The 20,195-nt window shown below is 35.0% G+C and overlaps 1 protein-coding gene across 1 annotated transcript in view; it reads right to left on the bottom strand.

Annotated features, from left to right (window-relative positions):
• Positions 1-20,195, bottom strand: part of LOC104164427 (phosphorylase b kinase regulatory subunit beta-like) — a gene marked incomplete at its 3' end in the record, with an annotated part of 28,768 nt that overhangs the window by 898 nt on the left and 7,675 nt on the right. Inside the window, exons 3-7 of the mRNA XM_009703754.1 lie at positions 19,078-19,216; positions 16,117-16,216; positions 12,802-12,909; positions 10,806-10,886; positions 6,675-6,790 (exon numbers count right to left, since the gene is read on the bottom strand). Of these exons, the coding sequence (XP_009702056.1) occupies positions 6,675-6,790; positions 10,806-10,886; positions 12,802-12,909; positions 16,117-16,216; positions 19,078-19,216 (544 nt within the window). The remainder of the gene's footprint in view (positions 1-6,674; positions 6,791-10,805; positions 10,887-12,801; positions 12,910-16,116; positions 16,217-19,077; positions 19,217-20,195) is intronic.

Raw genomic sequence — 20,195 nt, forward strand, 5'->3', positions numbered from 1 at the left:
TTTTTAAAGAAAACTTCAAGATAAGCTAATAGAACTCTACATGCATTTGACAGGTTTCTATGAAATTTGAAGTATGACAGATGGCAGAATTTTGAAATACTGTTTTAAAGAACACATAATTACAGATATGCCAACTTCACATGTGTTCAGTCAACTACAATAAGGAGCTAAAGCATTAACATACACATAAAATGCTAAATTTTTGCACATTCATTCCAAAATTCTAGATGTGAAGGTCACAGAGCATCAAAAAGTAAAAGATTAAACGAGCTCGTTCCCAACAGCACTAGAGTTTAAAAACATAATATATAATGCTACCAGGTTTCTGACAGTTCTACTATCGAATAAAAAAAAATAGGGAAAGGACTTTGCACTGCTTACTAAGTGGTAACATAAAAGTATAGGAACTGGAAATACTACAGAAGTCTAGCTAATAAAACAAACACCTTTTACATTCTCCTAGGTGATCTGGTAAAACAGATTCAGAGCATCCAGCAAAACAAAGTCTAGCATAATTCTTCCAACTTTATTCATAAAACTTTAAATTATGCCTTTGTCTCCACTTAACTACAGTGCCTCTGGCCAATGCACCTTTATCCGTCTCTGCTTCATTTCTGTATAAACTACAACAGCGATTGATTGACTTCACTGACACCCCATGTCCCTAAATGTCTGTCCCGGTTTTGAAGCTCCTCCTTCAGAATGAAGTTTCATCTTTCTCTGTAACTGCCCATTCCTTTAGATAGGAGCTCTACTTTCCAAGTAGCTTCCAATTAACTTGAAATATTCTTAGTCAAACAATGACAATAAATGAAACAATAGCAAAGGAAGATAGCAGAATATCAGTAAAGTATAGATGTCTTCCTTGTTATCTTTAAAAGTTAACAAAGCTGAAGACATACAGCAGAAGATCGAAAAAGGAAAAAGCAGAATGAATCAAGCTGACATGACAAAAGATTCAGAGTTAAAAAAAAGACCATAAGGGTAAACAAAAGTGACAGAACATAGTACAAGGACACACATCAACGTTGCAGGAAGAAAGTGCCCAACCTTAGCAAGATAAAAATCAGTAAAAAGAAGAACTGAAAGGTTCATCTTTCCATAAAGCCTTTCCCTATAAGGGAGAGGAAGTTGTTGACACTGTCCTCAGCTAACAACCATTCAGATGCAATACACAAATTTGGAGAAAAACAAAAGCAAACACACACAAACCAACCCCCTCCCTCCCAAAAAAACCTCAAACAACAAAACCAAACAAAACCAACAACAGCAACACAGCTACACTGCTGTATATAGATGCCTGAAAAGTCTGAAGTTTTAAGAACTGGGAAAAGTCTGGAGAAAACAGAACATACCAATTAATTTAACAGTTTATTTATTGGCACAGTAATTTCTTGAAATAACCTCTAAAAAAAAGGAAAAAAAAAAGTGTTAAAAGTTTAACTCCCTTTTTCTCTAAAACTGATTATCCACTTGGCTGACCAATCTTTCCTTCTTCTTGCCAACTTTCATTTGGGATAAAAATGACGCAGTACTGCCAAACAAGGAATGAAAAAAACCCCACCCAGTTTGTCAGAGGATCCACATGCCCAGACAATATGAGAACAAAGCTGGCACAGCATAGCCATGATGGTGAAGAATTTAAGTATCCTTAAGGGTCTGAGGGCCACAGTCCACTTGCAGGGAAATGATAAAATTAACAACAGTTAGGAATATGTACTTTCTGAACAAGACAGCCCTAGATATTTTGTTCATATAAACAATTAATGAAGCAACACTGAGTTAGAAAAAATATTCAGAAAATAATCACTAATAATCCCCAACTTCTGTGCAAGAGGAGCTGTGATAGTATTGACAAACAACTGCACTATCTGGCCCAAAAAAACTATAGCAACCAAATTGTCAGACAACTGCAACCAGGGACTGCGTTTTAACTTTAATCCTTCTATACTCCAGGCAGCATTTTGGGATCAGAGAAGACGTTTTACCTTACTGTAAATAAACTCATTTGTACTGTTTACTCATGTAAAATATAAAACTTCAAATGTTTAATAATTAATCTGTATTTTCAAGATGGGAGCCAATTATGATTACACAGAAGATACTGAAATTAATGAAAAAAATTCAGTGCAGACTTATGAAATTTGTTTACTTTAACTACTGTTTTACCTGGGTTGGTTTTAACATTAGAAATACTTTAGACATTGATTTCAGACTCTATCATTCTTTTTAACTATTATCAACAGGTTTATAAACCTGCATCTTTCCTTCTGAAACAGTGCCAGAAATAGTACTCATGGGATTTAATTCTAATTGGTTCAACAAGAGAAAGCTGACTAGGTTAACTAAGTTCTGCTCTGAGGAGCTGCCATCAAACAGTGGTAAAATCCCTCAGTTTCAGCATCTTCTGCTGATGAAAGCTTTGGGTACTGGAGAATGTGACGAAGGAATAAACTGAACTCAGAAGTGTTGTGAACATAATTCTTTTTCTGGCTTTGTTTCAAATACCTAAACAAAAATGTAATTGTTCTAACCATTGCTCTATTTTAATTATCACCTAGCAATTGATTACACAAATTGGCATGATGACTCAGAACAGAACTTTTCATAGGAGTTAAGTATTATTATCGAACTGATTATTATTTTATTATTATCAAATAATAATTGATCTATTATTTGATTATTATGAAATCATAGAAAATGAAAATCAGAGAAATCCCACATACTGGGATCTGTATCACATGTTAAAATCTTACATTCTTCTTTTCCTTTCCAAATAACACTTCTAATACCAACAATTGGGTATTTTCAGAGTGGGGAAAAAAAGTTGCTGACAAAAGGCAGAGAAGTAATAGTTGTTAAACAGCAACAACCGCTGGTATTCAGATAACGTAAAACTACTCACTTGATCTACAAAATAGGATGACACTGCTTGAAAAAACTTGAAGACAAATACAGATTCCTTCCTTGATATCATTTATATTTTACATACTCAGTCATTATTCTACGGTAAGAATAATACTTACTGTAATTTATCAGTATTTTTCTACCTCTAGTTATTCAAAGTCCCTGGAGACTTCAGTAGTCTCACAAATATTACTTGCAAATGAAAATATGTCTCAGCACTAAAATACTGCATTCTTTCCCCCATCATGTAATATTTCTTCACATTACAATGGTATATCAAGCATTTCCTTCACCATACACACAAGAATTGCTTAGATTACTAGAAGTTTCATTGGTAACTGACAGGAGGCAGACCCTTTTAAAAGAAAAAAAAGTGAATAGCTGTAGTATCAAGTATGTCTTTCAAAGACTGAATCACACAACATAACACTCTTCATAACTATGATCACACTTCAGACACTTGTTTCATTCCTACTGATTAATACCTTCCTGTTGCGCAAATTAGAAAAGAGGTTTCATAATAAATATTATGCTCATGCCTTTCTACAGAAAATACATTCTTCACACTCTACAATTTAATAATGGGAAAAATGGACTGTTTTAACAGTATGAATTAAAGGCAAAACATATTTTAATAAGTATGTTCCTTCCTCCACTCAGCAACCCACTATGAACATGCTGTGTTAACCTGTTGGATTCTATTCACAGAGAAAAAGATGCGTACTTGGAGATGGTCCCAAAACAGAGCCTAATCCAAACTCTCTTTAAATATTCCTCTGAAAAGTTCACAGGATCATAAAGTTTTTGGTTGGAAGGGACATATGGAACTCATTTAGCCCAATACGAAATCTTACTTGAAGCCAGATACAATAACCAAGATTGATTCAACTAAACAATAGCCTCACCTAGACAAGTCTCAAAAGCCTCCAAGGACGGAGATACCGTAACTTCTTTTGAATATCCTGCTCTGGTGCTTCACTGTACTTCAAGTAAAAAGGTTTCTTCTTAATGTCCATACTGAACCTCCCCAGGTGCAATCTGTAGGCCATACTGTAGCAGCTGATTATTGTGATTTGTCACAGATTATCAGGGCAGTCTTGCAATCGTAACACTATGGGTAACATTTGACCTTGATCCACATTTGGGGCAGGGGAAGCTGAGACTAACCTAGACAAATTACACTTACAGTTTGATAAAAAAGCATTAGTAAATTCACTTAAACATCATTCATAATTCCCAGTAACCTTTAGTTGTTAGATTTACCTTCTCAGTAAGATATCTAAGGGCAAACACTACCATTTGCATATTCTTAGCAACTGCTAATCAAAACACACCTTAAAGCATATACATCCTTAATTCTCCCATTCACAGTTTCTTGCCTCCATCCAAGAACTGTGCAGTTCAACTGCAACATGAAACACCACAAGGCATGTTAAAAAAAACCGCTAACAACAAAACAAAAACCAATCCCATAGAAGAAAAAATTTCATAACTAGACAAAACAAAATAGAACAAAGAAGGACAGCACTATAGCAATATAATACCTACACTACAGAGAAGAGCAAGATTGCGGCTCTACAGTCTTAGATTTGGAATATGAAGATACTACACTTCAGCAACTTCATTACTCTCACAGTACATGTGGGAGATGTCAAAGACATTTTGCAGAGGTACTCAGCAGATGCCTGGAGAACAGCTTGATCAAATAGTTATAGGACAAATTAATTTTTCAGAAGTTCAGCTGTATGGGAAGGGGATTATGCTATAATAAAGGCTGTTACAAATCTTGCCTTTGAACCAGTCAAAGACATCAATTTGCATACATCAAGGAAGACCTGATCCACAGAGTGTTTTGCTATTTATCATTTATTAGAAGTGTTTTGAACTGTACTAAGATAGAATACCAAGTCTGTGTGAAGACTTAAAACATCTGCATCTTCTAACACAGGCCATAATTTGCAGTTACTATTCATGGACTTCATATTACATAATATCTTCTTTACAAACAAAGCCTGTTTCAATAAAAGACAAAAATTAACTTCTAATTCTGAAAGCAAACACACAGTGTATGTAGACTTGAAGTGTGAGTTTTAAGTGCCAGGAGTACAGCATACTTAATACTGAAACTTGAGTGACTGTCTTGGAGTCCATAATCACTGAAGACAGACATACATCATTAATGACTAGCCCTGATTAGTTATAATCACTTCTTGAATTTTTTTTTAAAAATTTTAGAGCTCTCTTAGGTAGATATACTACAACAGGAGCATAACAAAGTATAGAGAATATACTCTCCCAGGCCTTTCCTCAATAATATCTAAATAAATCTTTTCATGCATGTTCCTCTTCCATTTTTTCTGATTTATGAGAACAAGGGAAATTGTCTACTGGCTTCCTACAGTGAAGCAGAGTATCAACATGCACACAAGGAATGGCAAATAGGGGCATCACCTGTTTCTGATGACCAAAGTCTACTTCTTAAAAAGCTCTGTACTTCCTTTTGTGCCAGCTCAATGATCTGTTATCCATCTCACAAAACTTCACCCTTAGAAAACCAACCTATAAATGTCAGTCTAGATTAAGACAAGACAACATGCCCATTTCCATCTGGTTAACAGACACTCAGCTTTCCCCAGAGGAAATTCACATACTGAATAACCACAATGCTGCAAACAAGAGGAGACACAAGAGTTTCAGTGTTCCTTTTGTGAATTTGTACGAGGTGAGATGAGGAAGGAAGTATACGATTCTCTCAGTGAATGCTCATGTAGTCTGGCATTTGCCAATTTTACAGACACAGGAGGAAGGGAAAAAAAACCACAACAACAGGCAGACTATATAAAAACAACTCGGAGTTTTCAGTTCTCGTACTGGTACTAAAGCTCTACAAAAGCCCTAAAAACCCCACACCTAAATTAATTTTTTTGCTGCAAAAGCTTAAAATACATGCCTGTATGTGAACTAAGAAAAATTATTTCATTCTGAAATGAGAACACAGATTCATTTGGCAACATCAAAGACTGGAAGAAACACATGTATTATTTGCAAGCCCATGCTAATTATGATGATCAATGATATTTTAAAAATCCTAAGATATCCAAGCTATAGCTACTTTTATGATTAATAAAACCTCAGAAGTCAAAAAGTGAAGAAAACAATAGTAAAGCTAGAAAAAGCAAGTTGTCAGATTACAAATTTGATCTTTTAGGATAGACAGCATGTGAGAAATTCCACTGAAGTAAACTGGACCACTCTAATATTAAAATGTTAAGAACATTCCTAACTGTCTCATGGGACAGGGGTAAGAATGCCCAGTTACTTGTAGCAACTGGAGAACCTGGAAAATAACTTGTGCACTAGGCTATCCTCCACAGTGTCCAGTATCTTCCTCCCAGAATGGTGGAGATGAGAAAATCTAGACTCATGATTCAACACCTTCTTACATCAGAATATTCCTAAATATTCCAATCTGCTGCACACACCTCAAGAGTGACTGTTCTGAACACAATTTTCAGAATTATATGCATGCAGCTGCACATAATCATTGGAATCTGAATACTCAAATAGCATCTATATGGTTATTTCAGCATGCATATGATGATGAAATTATGCTTCACACTTTCTCAAAATACATCTCCTGGTCTTTAGAGAATCTTAATTTAGTTCAAACAGTGTTTTAATGCATTATTATTTTTAACTCGCTCCATGTTTTTTATTCATATCACATTTACTTGCTTTGACCAAAAGAGCTACATCTGCGCACCTACCTTGAATGTAGCTCTGGACTGCCATTGTTGTATTTACTTCCTCTTTCCCAGACACCAAAATCTGGTACACGATAGGCTCTTTCCACACAAAACACAAGATTTTGAATGAAGGACACCTATAGGAAAGAAAGAAAGAAAGAAAAGTGAATGAAGGAAAATGAACGCATATTTTCTTTTGTTCATTTTTTCAAAAAAAAGATCAAGTTGTTTTTTCTCAGCCACGGTAATTGTGCCTTCCATCTGTTTTGTTTTGTTTTTTCCCCAGAGAATAATCTTCCCAAATTCAGATATTCTCTTTAAAATCAGTTTTTAATCTGTCCCAAATTAAGGGATGATGTGACTTATGCAAAAGTTCCTACAAAGCCAGGGATAAAAATTATTTCATATTTAACACACATATTTGAAGAGCTCCAAAAAGGTGGTATTTTGATCTTTTAAAAAAGATTTGTCCTAAAAACAAGATCAGAGAGCAAAAGAAATGAAATCCTACAAGATTAGAACACAGAAATCTTGGTGGTGTTTCTTAATTCATTTTAAGAGAATTGATATGCCAAAGTTTTATTATATTAGCTCCAGATAATACATTCTTATGCAGATTCAAACACACTCCTTTATAAACACAAATAAAACTCTGAACCAATTTAATATAATTAAAACTTCCTCTCGGATCAACACGTTTTAACACGATACTATGGTATTTAAGCGTATTTTAAGGTATTTAAGGTATTTTAAGGGTATTTAACTATAGCTGGGGTCTCATTTAAGCAGATGCTTTTTCCTCATTTACACTGTTGAAAGAGACATTTGGAGTTGCTCGATCGTAGAAAAGTTAAATTGATGATAAATTTTACAGTTCATATCAAAGAGTCCACAGATTAGAACTTCCAGGAAATTTAACCACAAACACAAGATTTACACTGATTCATCCACCAAAGCAGGGATTTCACCTCCTCCCATCCAAATTATTCTAGGGATTCTGCGGGAAAAGAGAATATTGCAATGGCTATAAACACAATCATATTGGGGGACTACAGAGGAGGACCCATTTTATTATGGTCAAGTGATATTTTCTTTTTCCAGTGAGCTATAAGATAAAAAACAAACCTTTTACTGAAAGGTATTTGCTTCCATTTTAATTTACCTGTATATCTCCATTTGTCTTTTTCTCTCCATTTTTCTTTAAATCTTAAAAAAAGTTACTATTTCAGTTACACCCTTCGTGCTAATACCAGTCCACCAGCAATATATATAATTCTATACTTACTTGTCTCTCTCTCTATTATGTTTTTGCTAAAATTTCACTATGGGGTGCTTATGTACTAACTATCTGTACACTAAATCTTTTCATAGTTAGTACTTTCAAGGAAACAGACTGTCCCACTCTTTAGATATGCCCAGTATTATTCATCCCTGTAATTTAGCATTTGGTTGTATTAAAATGAACTTTCTCTGAATGAAGGTAGAACACCCAGTGATTAAGAGTGTGGCTTCTCCTATTTCTATCATTAACTGAAATTTAGATGCATTAGCTAAATGAAGAAGCAAAAAGCACCACACAGAAATACATAACCTTACCAAGGACTTTGTACCAGCGATGATATTCAGAACACGAGAAAAAAAATGGTCAACTACAGATATTTTATAGGACTAAGGGTTTCCAAATAGCAGATTTACAGACAAAAGGCAGCAGATAACGGGTTGCAAACCAAAATCTTCAGAGAACAACCATTCATATCACGGGCATACAAATAGTATAACCAAGTCCATGCTAAAGCACTTACAGAAATTATGGATTGTGTGTGTTAAGCTTATTTATCCAGAATTCAGGCATGTGGAGAGCCAGGTCTAATAAAGAATACACATGCAGCACATATGACTGCAAATACTAGCATTACTCTGTTTTATGTGTAGACCACTGCTCTCAAATTCATTCACTTGCACAATCATGTACTGTTCTCTTTCTTATGGATGCAAAGATGCAACTAAATTAATTTTTCAGCTGCAAACAGATGCAACTAGAGTGTAACTCATTGCTTGCTGCCATGCCTGACACCAAGCAGCCTAGTATACAACAATTGCCTCCTAAGCCAAGAGTTCTGTGTACAAACATATTCATGCAGACAGCTTGCCAAATATCAACCATCTGCCAGCACCTTCCACTGTGCTAGCACTGGTTCAAAATCCTCTCTCTACGAAAGGAAAGAGACTAAATACATCTTGCAATACCATTGGAAAGAAAATTCCATTTGATGTTTGGGTAGCAGATTGCCACATCCACAGTGCTGTCAATGCCACTATGCTGAATATTATGTAGACACACAGGAAAACCTGGAAGTACCATAATTATGTGGTGCTCATAAGATCTGAGAATATATTCCATTGTTGAATCTATACAGAGACTAATAGAATGCACAGGTTTGTGGTAAGATAATCTTAGTATAAATCTCCATAGTCCACAGATTCTAGGGTATGGTTGCAATGAAAACTACATCCTGACATTGAAGTGGAGAATATCCACTGACTGGAGAGTCTACTTCTTCTGCAGATTCTCTAACTAAATGCAAACATCTGGACAATAATATAAATTACAAGTCAAGCTAAGTAAATGCATAATTATATACATTTGCCTCGTTACAGACATAAAGGCAATTCAGAGAAAATAATATAGACCTATCATATGAGCTAACTAAGCGAGAGAGGAGACAAGTTGCATCACTTAGTTTTCTCATTATCTAAAAAAAAAACATTAATGAAGATGTATGTTTTAGAAATATAATGGAAATACACTATTACTGGAAAAAATCTCTGTTAAAAGTGGTAGTACTGTAAGTGCATTTAAGCTTTTTAAGGCAATACAGCACCAGCTATTAAACAGACCAGAGTAAATGTAAATAAATCCAGATTAAGAAAACTGGAGGGGGTGGGAAATCTGTGCTAGCCACTCCTGTCTCAAAACATAACCTCATTTTAGAGAGCAGGACAGCAGGTTGTCCTGACATGACCAGCAGCGTGACCAGCAGGTCAAGGGAGGGGATTCTCCCCCTCCGCTCCGCTCTGGTGAGACCCCCCCATGCAGTACTGCCTTCAGCTCTGGGGCCTCCAGCACAAGGACATGGACCTGTTGGTGCAAGTCCAGAGGAGGCCACAAAGATGATCAGAGGGTTGGAGTACCTCTCCTATGGAGACAGGCTCAGAGAGTTGGGATTGTTCAGTCTGAAGAAGATAAGGTTCTGAGTAGACCTTAGAGCAGCCTTCCCGTACCTAAAGGGGCCTACAAGAAAGCTGGGGAGGGACTTTTTACAAGGGCAGGTCATGACAGGACAAGGAGTAATGGCTTTAAACTGGAAGAGGGAAGATTTAGATTAGGTATTAGGAAGAAATTCTTCACAGTGAGGGTGGTGAGGCACTGGACCAGAGTGCCCAGAGAGGCTGTGGATGCCCCATCCCTGGAAGTGTTCAATGCCAGGTTGGATGGGGCTTTGACCAACCTGGTCTAGTGGAAGGTATGCCTGCCCATATCAGAGCGGTTGGAAGTAGATGATGTTTAAGGTCCCTTCCATCCCAAACCATTCTATGATTCTATGACTTGTCTTCAAGTCAAGGCCATGGTGGCTATTATTATCTTATTTACAGAATAGTTAATAATCTTACAAACATCTCTCACCATGACAGAAATTTGTTTTCTTTTCAATTAAAGATATGGCATAAGTTCTTAACACTATGTATTTGAAGAAAGTCCTTCAGCGTTCCAGAAGATTAACCCTATTATTTATTATATTGAAATTCCACTGGACAGCATGCACTGACTGACAGTTTGAAATAAGGTGAAAAATGAGAAGAACAGACCTTTTAATTCTTGACCTTGTACCTTTCAGAAATAGCAGGGAACTATAAAAGTTTTCAATGTCATGTTACATTCATCCTTGCATATCTAACAATTTATTAGCTATTAATTTATTTCACTATCCATTCATTCTATTTATCTTTTCTGACTTCCATTAAAAGTGGAGAATATCTGTAGTGTACTTCCAGAACAATTATTTTACAGTTGGTAATTAAATAAAACCAAGGAAAAAACAAACAAAACAACAACTTAAAGTATGTGTTTTAACATTGGAAATCAATTTGTACCTCATCTGTGTTGTAGATAATCTGCAGCCCTGAAGAGATCATCTCAACCAAATAGAGGAGAAATAACGACACAGCATTTATCTGAAGTAAACAGACAGAAAGGAAACTATAATTAACTTTGTTTATTGTAATCAAATAAACAAATAATCTAAATGTGATATTACTCACTCACAAAGATGGGCTCACTATAACACAGTTTTGGTTCTTCAAAAAATATTATCCTAATCTACCAATATTCTCAGATGTAATTATGTCAAAACAATCAATAGGAAGAAATGACACCAACAAGCATTGTCCTCTACAACTTCCACTGCAGTATCATTTTAAAAATTATTTTAAACTATGATATTAAAATGTTTTTGCTTAGGCCTACTGCTTTGACCCACAGGCAATCAGTTTAGTCACAATCTGTTTCACGTTTACATATATGACAATTTATTAGCAAGCAGAGCACCAATAAGGTAAGTAATATATTGAACAGTACACAGCACATCTAAAAAGCAAATCACTTTATCCCTAACTGGAATTTTATCAACTGACAGAAGTATAATTACAACATTCAGATATTATTATATTTGTGAAAAACTGTTTTCTTTTGTAGCTGTACATAGCATGTATTATTAATAGTAATTATCTTCAGCAGCTGTACAGATGAGCATCATAATGGCAATTTATTAATGAATCAAAGAAAATGGCTTTTGTTACACAGAATTCTAGTATAATTGAGAATTTGTACAACTTCAATAGAGAAAGTAAGTTTGTCAGAATAACTTGCTTCAGAGCTATAAACCCACAATCTCAGTATATGAAATCTAGAGAAACCATCTATAACAAAAAATTGGATTCTTATCTGAAACATAGGAGATTAAGAATAAGGTCCAAATTCTAAAAATTCCAAAAGATTTAAAGACCGCTGACTCTGAAAAGCACCAAGTACAGCAGTAACGGCAGACCAGCTATATAATATACTCCATTCTTCCCAACTGAACCACGTCAGTTACTCTGTTTTCTGTTGTCTGCACAGAGCTGAGAACCCTCTATTTTTTCAGATTTGCTGATGACAGAAGGGAATGTGCATTCATGTTTACGGGAAGGGTTGAGTTGCACAAAAAATAGAGACTTTGAACTATCATACTGTGCTCCCCAGGTCCCAAAATTATTGTCTCCTCCTGCAGATTGATTAAAGGTGTGCTATTCAGGAAGCTTCACATAGAAGTCCAAAATGCTAACTTAAGATAACTCCACAAATCATTTTTCTCAGAACATATGTTTCCTGAATTCAACACATTTATTGTACAAACTATTTAAGTGATGTTGTCACCATGAAATTAAACAATTATCAACCTACTGTCACTTCTGAATAATTTCACTAGCAATTTCCGATTTAAAAAGAGTACGCAGAGTTATGGAATGCAAAAGAACAAGGTCATGAATGCAAAAAAGGGTCTGAAGGTAAAGAGAAGGAAAAAAAAAGAAAACAAACAGTAAATTAACACTTTGGACAATGAAAGATAATAAAACAATCAATTATGCAATGAATCTGACTAGGAACCACTACACAAAATAGTGAACAATAAATTTGTAACTAGACAAAACTGCTGACAGTGTACATTAAATCTTTACTATGAATGAAAATTGCTCAGACTTATGGAAAATTAAGCTAGGAATGTTAATAAAAATATAATAGTCAATGTAAGATTACACTAAGTCTTTCACTTTACTATTTAATATTTTTTTGCCAGGATTATTTATTGACAGCCATCTGTTAGTGTCAAAAAGAAGCAACTTTCTGACCAAAACACACTGCTGAGTTATATTTCAAAAGAGTCTGTGTTTTTCACCAAAAGATTGCAGGAGGCATTTCAATTTTATCAAGTACAATACATCTAACAAAAATCTAAACAAACTAAGACAGCTGCATCATGAAAGAATGGAGACAACAATAACACTATTTAAAATTATCCGAACTTTCATTTACAGCACATGTATATTTTACCTGAAGGTGACCATATTCCTCATGGGAGAAGACCTCATCTCCAGTGTGTGCACTGAAAACAGAATGAAGACAATCAGACGGTTTGGGGTCTTGCTTAAATTGCTGAACCTGAAGGTGAGTTAAAGGCAAAACATAAAGTCAATAATTTCAGTATGTTTGGCAATGACAAAATCACTATATAACTCTGGTATTTCAAAATTTCTTGATATGACCACTATGTAAAACTCATAAACAACAGTTCCTGAAACTTATCACAAACTATTTCATACAAACTTAAAGTACACATATACTTAAAGAATAGAAATATTCAACCCATCTATCTAATCTCTTTGGGCATGGCAGAAAAAGATCTGTAATAGATAGCCACAGAGGCTTAGTCACTTTCGTCTTCTGGACAAACACCACCTCATTTTACTAGAGCTGAAATCTTAGCAGAACGCATGTCGAAGCATATCACACCTACCTTGAATTCAGAGATCTGAAATGTACATACAGAATCCTGACCCATACGGTCTCAGCTGGCTCACCACCTTGCCCTACCAGAGTATCATGAATTCCAGTCACTCTCTCACATATGGGGTAACTCCTCTCCTCATCTTCCTGATCTGTCCTAAAGAGCTTGTATCTATCCATCACAGTGCTCCAGTCACTTGCGCTATCCTACCACACCTCTGTGGTCCCATGAGATCATAGCCCTCGAGCTCCACACATACTTCCAATTTATCCTTTTTGTTCCCCACGCTGTATGCATTAGTGTACGGGCATTTCCCAGAGGCACCAAAGCATGCTGATTTCCCAGAAAGGGTACAAGAGCTTTCTTCTCCAGAATGCTGTCCCATAGGTACCTCCTTATTTCCATACGTACACCTGGGACAATTCCACTTCAGTTAATGCTATGTGCCTTTTGTTCACATCACCCTGGGTCTTCTGCTTGCCTACCCCATCCACCACTTCCTGACTTGACTGTTGAGTGCTCGCTCTCTCCCTCATCTTTCCTAGTTTAAAGGTCTTACTGGAGTGCAAGAGCCCAAAACTTACGTTGGGAACAATAGTTTTAAGAATTTTTATGAATCATGATCCGTACAATTTAATCATCACTGTTGTACCATTTGACAATGTGATAAAGGTTTCAATAACAATAATAATTTCTTTTTCATTTTAATAATAATAATTTTTAAGCCTTCTGGGTTATAGACCTAGAAAAGTGCTCAGAAATTGCCACATGTAGATCATGACACAAATGAAAAGCTGCAAGAGCTAAGAACACCTAGTATAAAAGAGTATATGGGAAAACAAAGACTTATTTTGGTGAGCCCAGTTTGCGACATTCAGATGTACACCAAAATGTTTACAGATACTGGAAGGTAAAGCTGATAGTTTAAAAAGAAAACATAAAGATCATAGACAGGAAGAATAGTACCCCAGACTCAAATGACTGTTCATTCATGGACACTACCACTGAACCTCAGAATGAGCCTCTATGATATAGAAGCTCTTACAATGGAGGTGGAATGCAGTAAGATGAATTACTAATACAAGAGGTTAACAACAAAGGAGTGAAATAAGAACTATAGTGGTTTTAAGGTAGTTTTGATTTCTTTTTTGTCGTGCAATACGTCCACTACCTTACAAAACCATTTGAGAAAACAATCTGGACTGTCAGAGAGCTGCTAATAGGGCAGAGACAGGAAATCAAATTCACAAAGAAAAGAATCGAGGTAACAAAAGAAGATCCGTCTCCGTAATTTCTCAAGTCATGCTACACTCTCCAACAAACAGTTTTCGAATTTTCTAACCATTATTGCCAGATTCTGGTTCACTTTTCGCATTTTCAACACTGATCTTATCTTCATGGGGTATTCTTCTCCATCAAGAAATTAGACACAGCATAGACCATGTGCCCCAGAAGCAAGGAAGTGAATACTATTTTGTGGAGTTATCACATCTAGTCCATGAATACATTCAATACATTTTACGTCATAATCCATATGTTTATTAGCAATAGAATATAACACCTGCAATTTTTTGTCACAAGCAGGATCATCTATTCAAGTGTCATGCCTTAGCATTTGGGCATGTATAATTCATATTATTAAAAAATATCATATCCTCCTTCTACAAGAGGCCAGCATATACAGAGTCTCTCAGAATAAAGTCCGATTTGACTTATGTCTGTTAGGTATCTGAGACTGCTTATAACTACATTGTAGGAAGAGAAAAGCATTTATAGTAATCAAGGCAAAACCTGACAATCGGTATGTCAGCAGTGTGACACCTGTGTTAATTTAATGCTCATTATTCATATCTGCACTGATCATCCTCAAAACAAACCACTGCATGTCAAAGAGAAAAACAACAGCTCAAATGTAACAAGATCAATTTAGGTCAAGATTATTTAAAGATAGAAGACTACAAAGAAAAAGACTAAGAAAACTGAGAAAAAAATACCATGTCAGCATAAATACAACTGGCAATACACCTGACTTGCTTATTATTACTATTATTATTGACATCACGTGCCTAAGGACTTTACATTTCAGATTGTGTGCATGGAAGTGATGGAAGCTCTGTGGTAACATGAAAATTATTTTTACTAATACAGTTAAAAGTCAGTGACATGAAACTAAAATAATCACAAGGAAAATAGATATTTAACTACCTGTAGAATTACTGCTAACCACTACGCAAAAATTAATCCACCACATCTAAGTTTTGATATGGAGAAGCCCTAAATATTCTAGAATATTCAGGATATACTCAAAAGACAATTACAGGCTGAATATATCAACTGTATTATAACATAAGTAAATTACCCTGTTTCCTTACTCATTTTGGATTGCTGCCCTTCTGAATTTACATCATTGAGTCAAAGAATACTGGAAAGTGGCTGCTAAAGAAATCAAGCAAAATAATCAAAATGATCACCTAGGTAAGGAGAACAACTGCAAATGCAATAACTAAGTTAACAGTGCAAAGAAAACTCTCCAGCCTTAGCTAAAAGAAATTCTATGTCTTTCCATTTAAGCATTAAAAAGACATCAGAAAAAAAACAGTTACTAATGGTTTAACATTTAAATAGGATAAATAATCGCAAAAAAATCCCAAAGAAGTTTCAAGTATGCTCTGCAGTTTACTTCGCAAAATGCCCATGTCTTTTATATCCTAAAACAATGCTGCGACCTGACAATAATGAAATAGCTGCTCTTAGCTGGATATTCCCCTTTTGAATTTTACCTAGATTTAGAAGTTAGTTTTCATAGTTAATTAATCCCTTAGAATTAAGTGAGTGCTTGTGTCCACACTACAGTGTTTTACCTTATCGGCCTGACGCATGTAGCAGTAAAGAATTCCTCTCATACACTTTATAGCAGAATACTCCAGTTCATGAGTCCTTCCCTTGTCATCATCAATACGCCTGGGTAAGAGAGATAACTCATAAAACAAATTGGAAATGCATTGGGCAGTGGAAGAAAAAAAGGACACATTATTGCTTTGGAATATTAAGTATTTTACTAACACTGTTGCATAGTGGTGCCCATACTCGTATCAACATATTTATAGCCCTACCCATCCTTCCTTAATTAAAAAAAAAAAAAAAAATTTTTTTAGTTTGTTGCAACTTACAGAAACATTCCTATTTCAAAGTTTAAAAAGAAAAAAAAAATCCTTGCTGATATTATAACATTGCAAGCCGCTGTTCTGTGTTCCTTGAGATCCAAAACACAAAGGCACTTTCTCTTTAACTCCACAAAGTATCTGCCATTCATAATTAAGCAGTCACTTTCCTAACGATGTTGATAAACTACAGCTGTGCATACAGGAGTCTGAAAGTTAACTACTCTGAATGTCCAGAAATGTCTGTCAAGATACCTTAGTATTTTTATACTGTGAAATCAAACAACACTCACAATTACCGTATTACTAAACATATATGAAAAACTATGCCAAATTCCAAGTTATTTTAACTATAAGAAATGCACTGTGTGTAAACAACCTTGATCATTGCGTTCATGTGTTCTGTCTTTTCCAGTTGTCAATTTTTGATTGAGCCTTTCCAGGTGAAAATAATGTCTTCTCACATATTTGTAACTTACAACAACATGTTTCTGGTACAAAATATGCAAAACAGCATAACATGCTCACTGCTATTTTTCAGTCCACTTTACAGCTGTTACAGGTTAAGTGGATGATAACTACACTGCAAATGAAGCATATCCTTTTCCACCATACTTAACATGTTAGTAGTGTATGCTGAGGTTCTGCTACCTACACTGAAAATTAGGAAGGTAGTGATAAATTAAAAAAAAAAAAAAAAAAGTCACACACATCCAGAAATCATGCTATTTAAATAATAATCTTAGATACAAGAAACATTCTTTCATTTACAAAGTTGAAACAAGGGAGAAAAGCAACCCCACAAGGAATAAAACCAGATAATGCAAAATTAATAGGTTAAGAATTTTTTAAGCAGTAGGATTTAGTCTCAACTTTATTATAAATCTAAAGAGCAATAAGAAGCACCTGTAAAAGCTCTGAAATTTTCATGTTACAAAATTTTTCCTCTATTCACAACAGCACTGTTTGTTTTCTTAACATGCTCTCAAGAAATCTAGCTTTTATGAAAGTGAACAGCAGCACTAGCACGAGTCAAGTACAGTAATCTGCACATGGCAGATAACGCAGCCTTTCACATGAATCTTGTATCTTGGCTCATTTCAGATATTAGCCATTCACTTAATTTCAGCCATCAACCTTTGCCCATCAAAGAAAATTTGATGTGCAGCACCTGAAGTTAAGAGCCCTGTTCTGAGCAAAACTGGAAGTAACACAAACTATTTATCTTACCACTTTGCCCTTCCTTCAACCTGCAACAAGTGTCACCTATCATCTTCTATGATTCTACATATTGGAAATTAAAAACGGAGTAACTCAGGTGACACTATGCCATGCTCTCTTCTATGAGCTGCTGAAAATTCAAAACAATCACCCCTGCCCCTTTTATTCTTCCTTCTAAATTTTTTCTAGGTTTTGTTTTCAAATGTTTTTTTCACCAACAGAAAGAGGAATTAAAAGACAGATGCAAAGATTTCCATATAAGAAATGAAAGCAATAATGACACATTCTGAATCCTTATTATTCCTTATAATTTTTGCTAGTTTCTCAAAATTTCGAAATCCATTAGATCTCGGGCACAGCATCTCCAGAAGTAAACACAGATCTGTCTATGTCTTCTCTTTCAAAAAGCATCGTTTGGTCACAACATTTCCTAGAAGACAATTTTAATAACTGGTTTTCCAGACTGGTGTCAGAGATATAGAATCTAAAGCAATAAATGGAGACAAAAAAGAAACTAAAAACTTTTTACTTTTTATCTGTTAAGTAGTTCATCTTTACCTCAACAGTAGCTCCTTATATTATTTCTGGCCCTTCTCCTGTAAAATATACTTGAATTTTGTCCAAGAATGTGATCACTACCTCAATACAAGAAGCTGATTACTAAAAAGAGTAAATTATTCAATATTCACACATCATTTTCTTTTGCAAAAACACTGCATTTGAGTTACTATCACCTCTGTCTGTGTTTTCCCGAGTGGCTGGGGTAGCAAGGTTGCAAACAAGGAATACCAAATCTCAGAAAGCAATCTCCATAGTTATTTGATCTAAAGGAGAGGGAGTGACAAATAAATTATTATGGGAGGTAACTCTCCCATAGTTCTTAAGGTCACACTACATGAGACAAATTCCTAATCTACTTCTCTAATGAGTTAACAGTGGAAAGAGAAGAAACAGAAAATAAGAAAAGCTAACAAGAGATTGCCCAGCCTCTGTACCTAGCGAGGATAATAGTCACTATTATTTCCCGTACATTTCTCAGCATTCAAGGATTCAGTCTCCTGTGAGTACCTGGATTGCTAGTACCTGCAACAAGACTGCTTCTGCTCTGAACTCTCCTACTACATTTAAAAGAAGTGGTATTCCTTGAGTACAGTTTGCCCCAGTAACCTTTATTTTTAATAGCATGCATTAGTTCCTCTGTTTCAGAATATCGGTACAAATTAAGTTATATGAAAACATGTCTACTTACCAAAAGTAGAGTGACATTTGTTAACCTAGTAACTACATAAAAATTTTTATTGAGACCTGGAAACATGTACCATCTCTATGGGTTTACAAAACTACTTTTGATGAAGTTTCATCTTTTAAAAAATTCCCATAAAAAACTGCATAACACAAACACTGGAACACGGCAGAGAAGAGAGTTTAGAAGTTATTCACCTGTAAGCAAGGGCTAATGCCCAGGCACATGCAGCACAGTAAAGACTATCATGAACTTTTGCCCTTCTGTTATCTCCATACGTCTTTGTAGGAAACAGACCTGTGGTTGGGCTTTGATGAATCAGCAACGTTGACTTAACTGAAAAAAAGGAAAAAAGAAAGAATAGTGTTAAGAACACTTATGTTTCTACATAGATTGTCAGGAATAAATGAAGATGTGAAAAACCTGTTAGAGGACGCACAATATAAAACGGAAGAGAAAGAAAGGTAAGGAGAAAGACACAAAAAAATTTTTTCTGACATTATTTTTTCAGTCAAATTAGATCTTTTTATAAAAAGCAGTATTCAAAACTATTCATATGGCTCTGTTCTAGTACAACACATTCCATACAGAATCTCTACAATGCAACCCAGTAATTTCCCTTTTATGAAAAAGAAAAAAAAGGAGGGGAGGGCTACAGTATGTCAAGTGTCCCCCCAATAATTTAAATAGTTAAACTCTGCAGAGCTCTACATTCATAAAAATTACATTTTTAACTTCGGTCAGATGATTGTATCAATATATTTAAAAAAGGAAAGGAATAGGTAAGTAAGGAGAAAGGACGACTACGATTATTAAACTCAGTACCTTGATATAAAAAGTGAACAAGATGGAATTTTCAAGTTGTCAAAACTGAATTAGAAAAAATACTAAATTTTACTTTAATTCTTTTTGTACTTTAATATTTCACATTTTGTGAATTGTTTTCCTAAAATTGTATAATAACCAGCAAGCTACAAGATGAAAACTGGGCTTAATGTCCTTGAACATGACCCTTCTAAAAATAACCTGTCCATTATAAGACAAGAAAGCTTTTTTTCCAGAATGTTATTGAGTATCAACTTAGAAAGGCCTCTTTATTGTCTATGTATTAGAAATTAAGTAATGTAAATGAAAACTACAGGGGTTATGGTTTTTTGCATTATATCTTTTAGTTACTTAATACCTTGTAACAAGAACTTTGATAAAATGTTACCTGAAAAAGTCCATATATATTATTCTAAAATGAAGTATAAATTCAATAGTAAGTTTTTACTGAGGCAGCAGACTGCTTGTAACATAAGTGCCCGACAGATAA

The sequence above is a fragment of the Cariama cristata genome, unplaced genomic scaffold (genome assembly GCF_000690535.1).
Source record: "Cariama cristata isolate BGI_N322 unplaced genomic scaffold, ASM69053v1 scaffold2107, whole genome shotgun sequence".
Taxonomy (NCBI): Eukaryota; Metazoa; Chordata; class Aves; order Cariamiformes; family Cariamidae; genus Cariama; species Cariama cristata.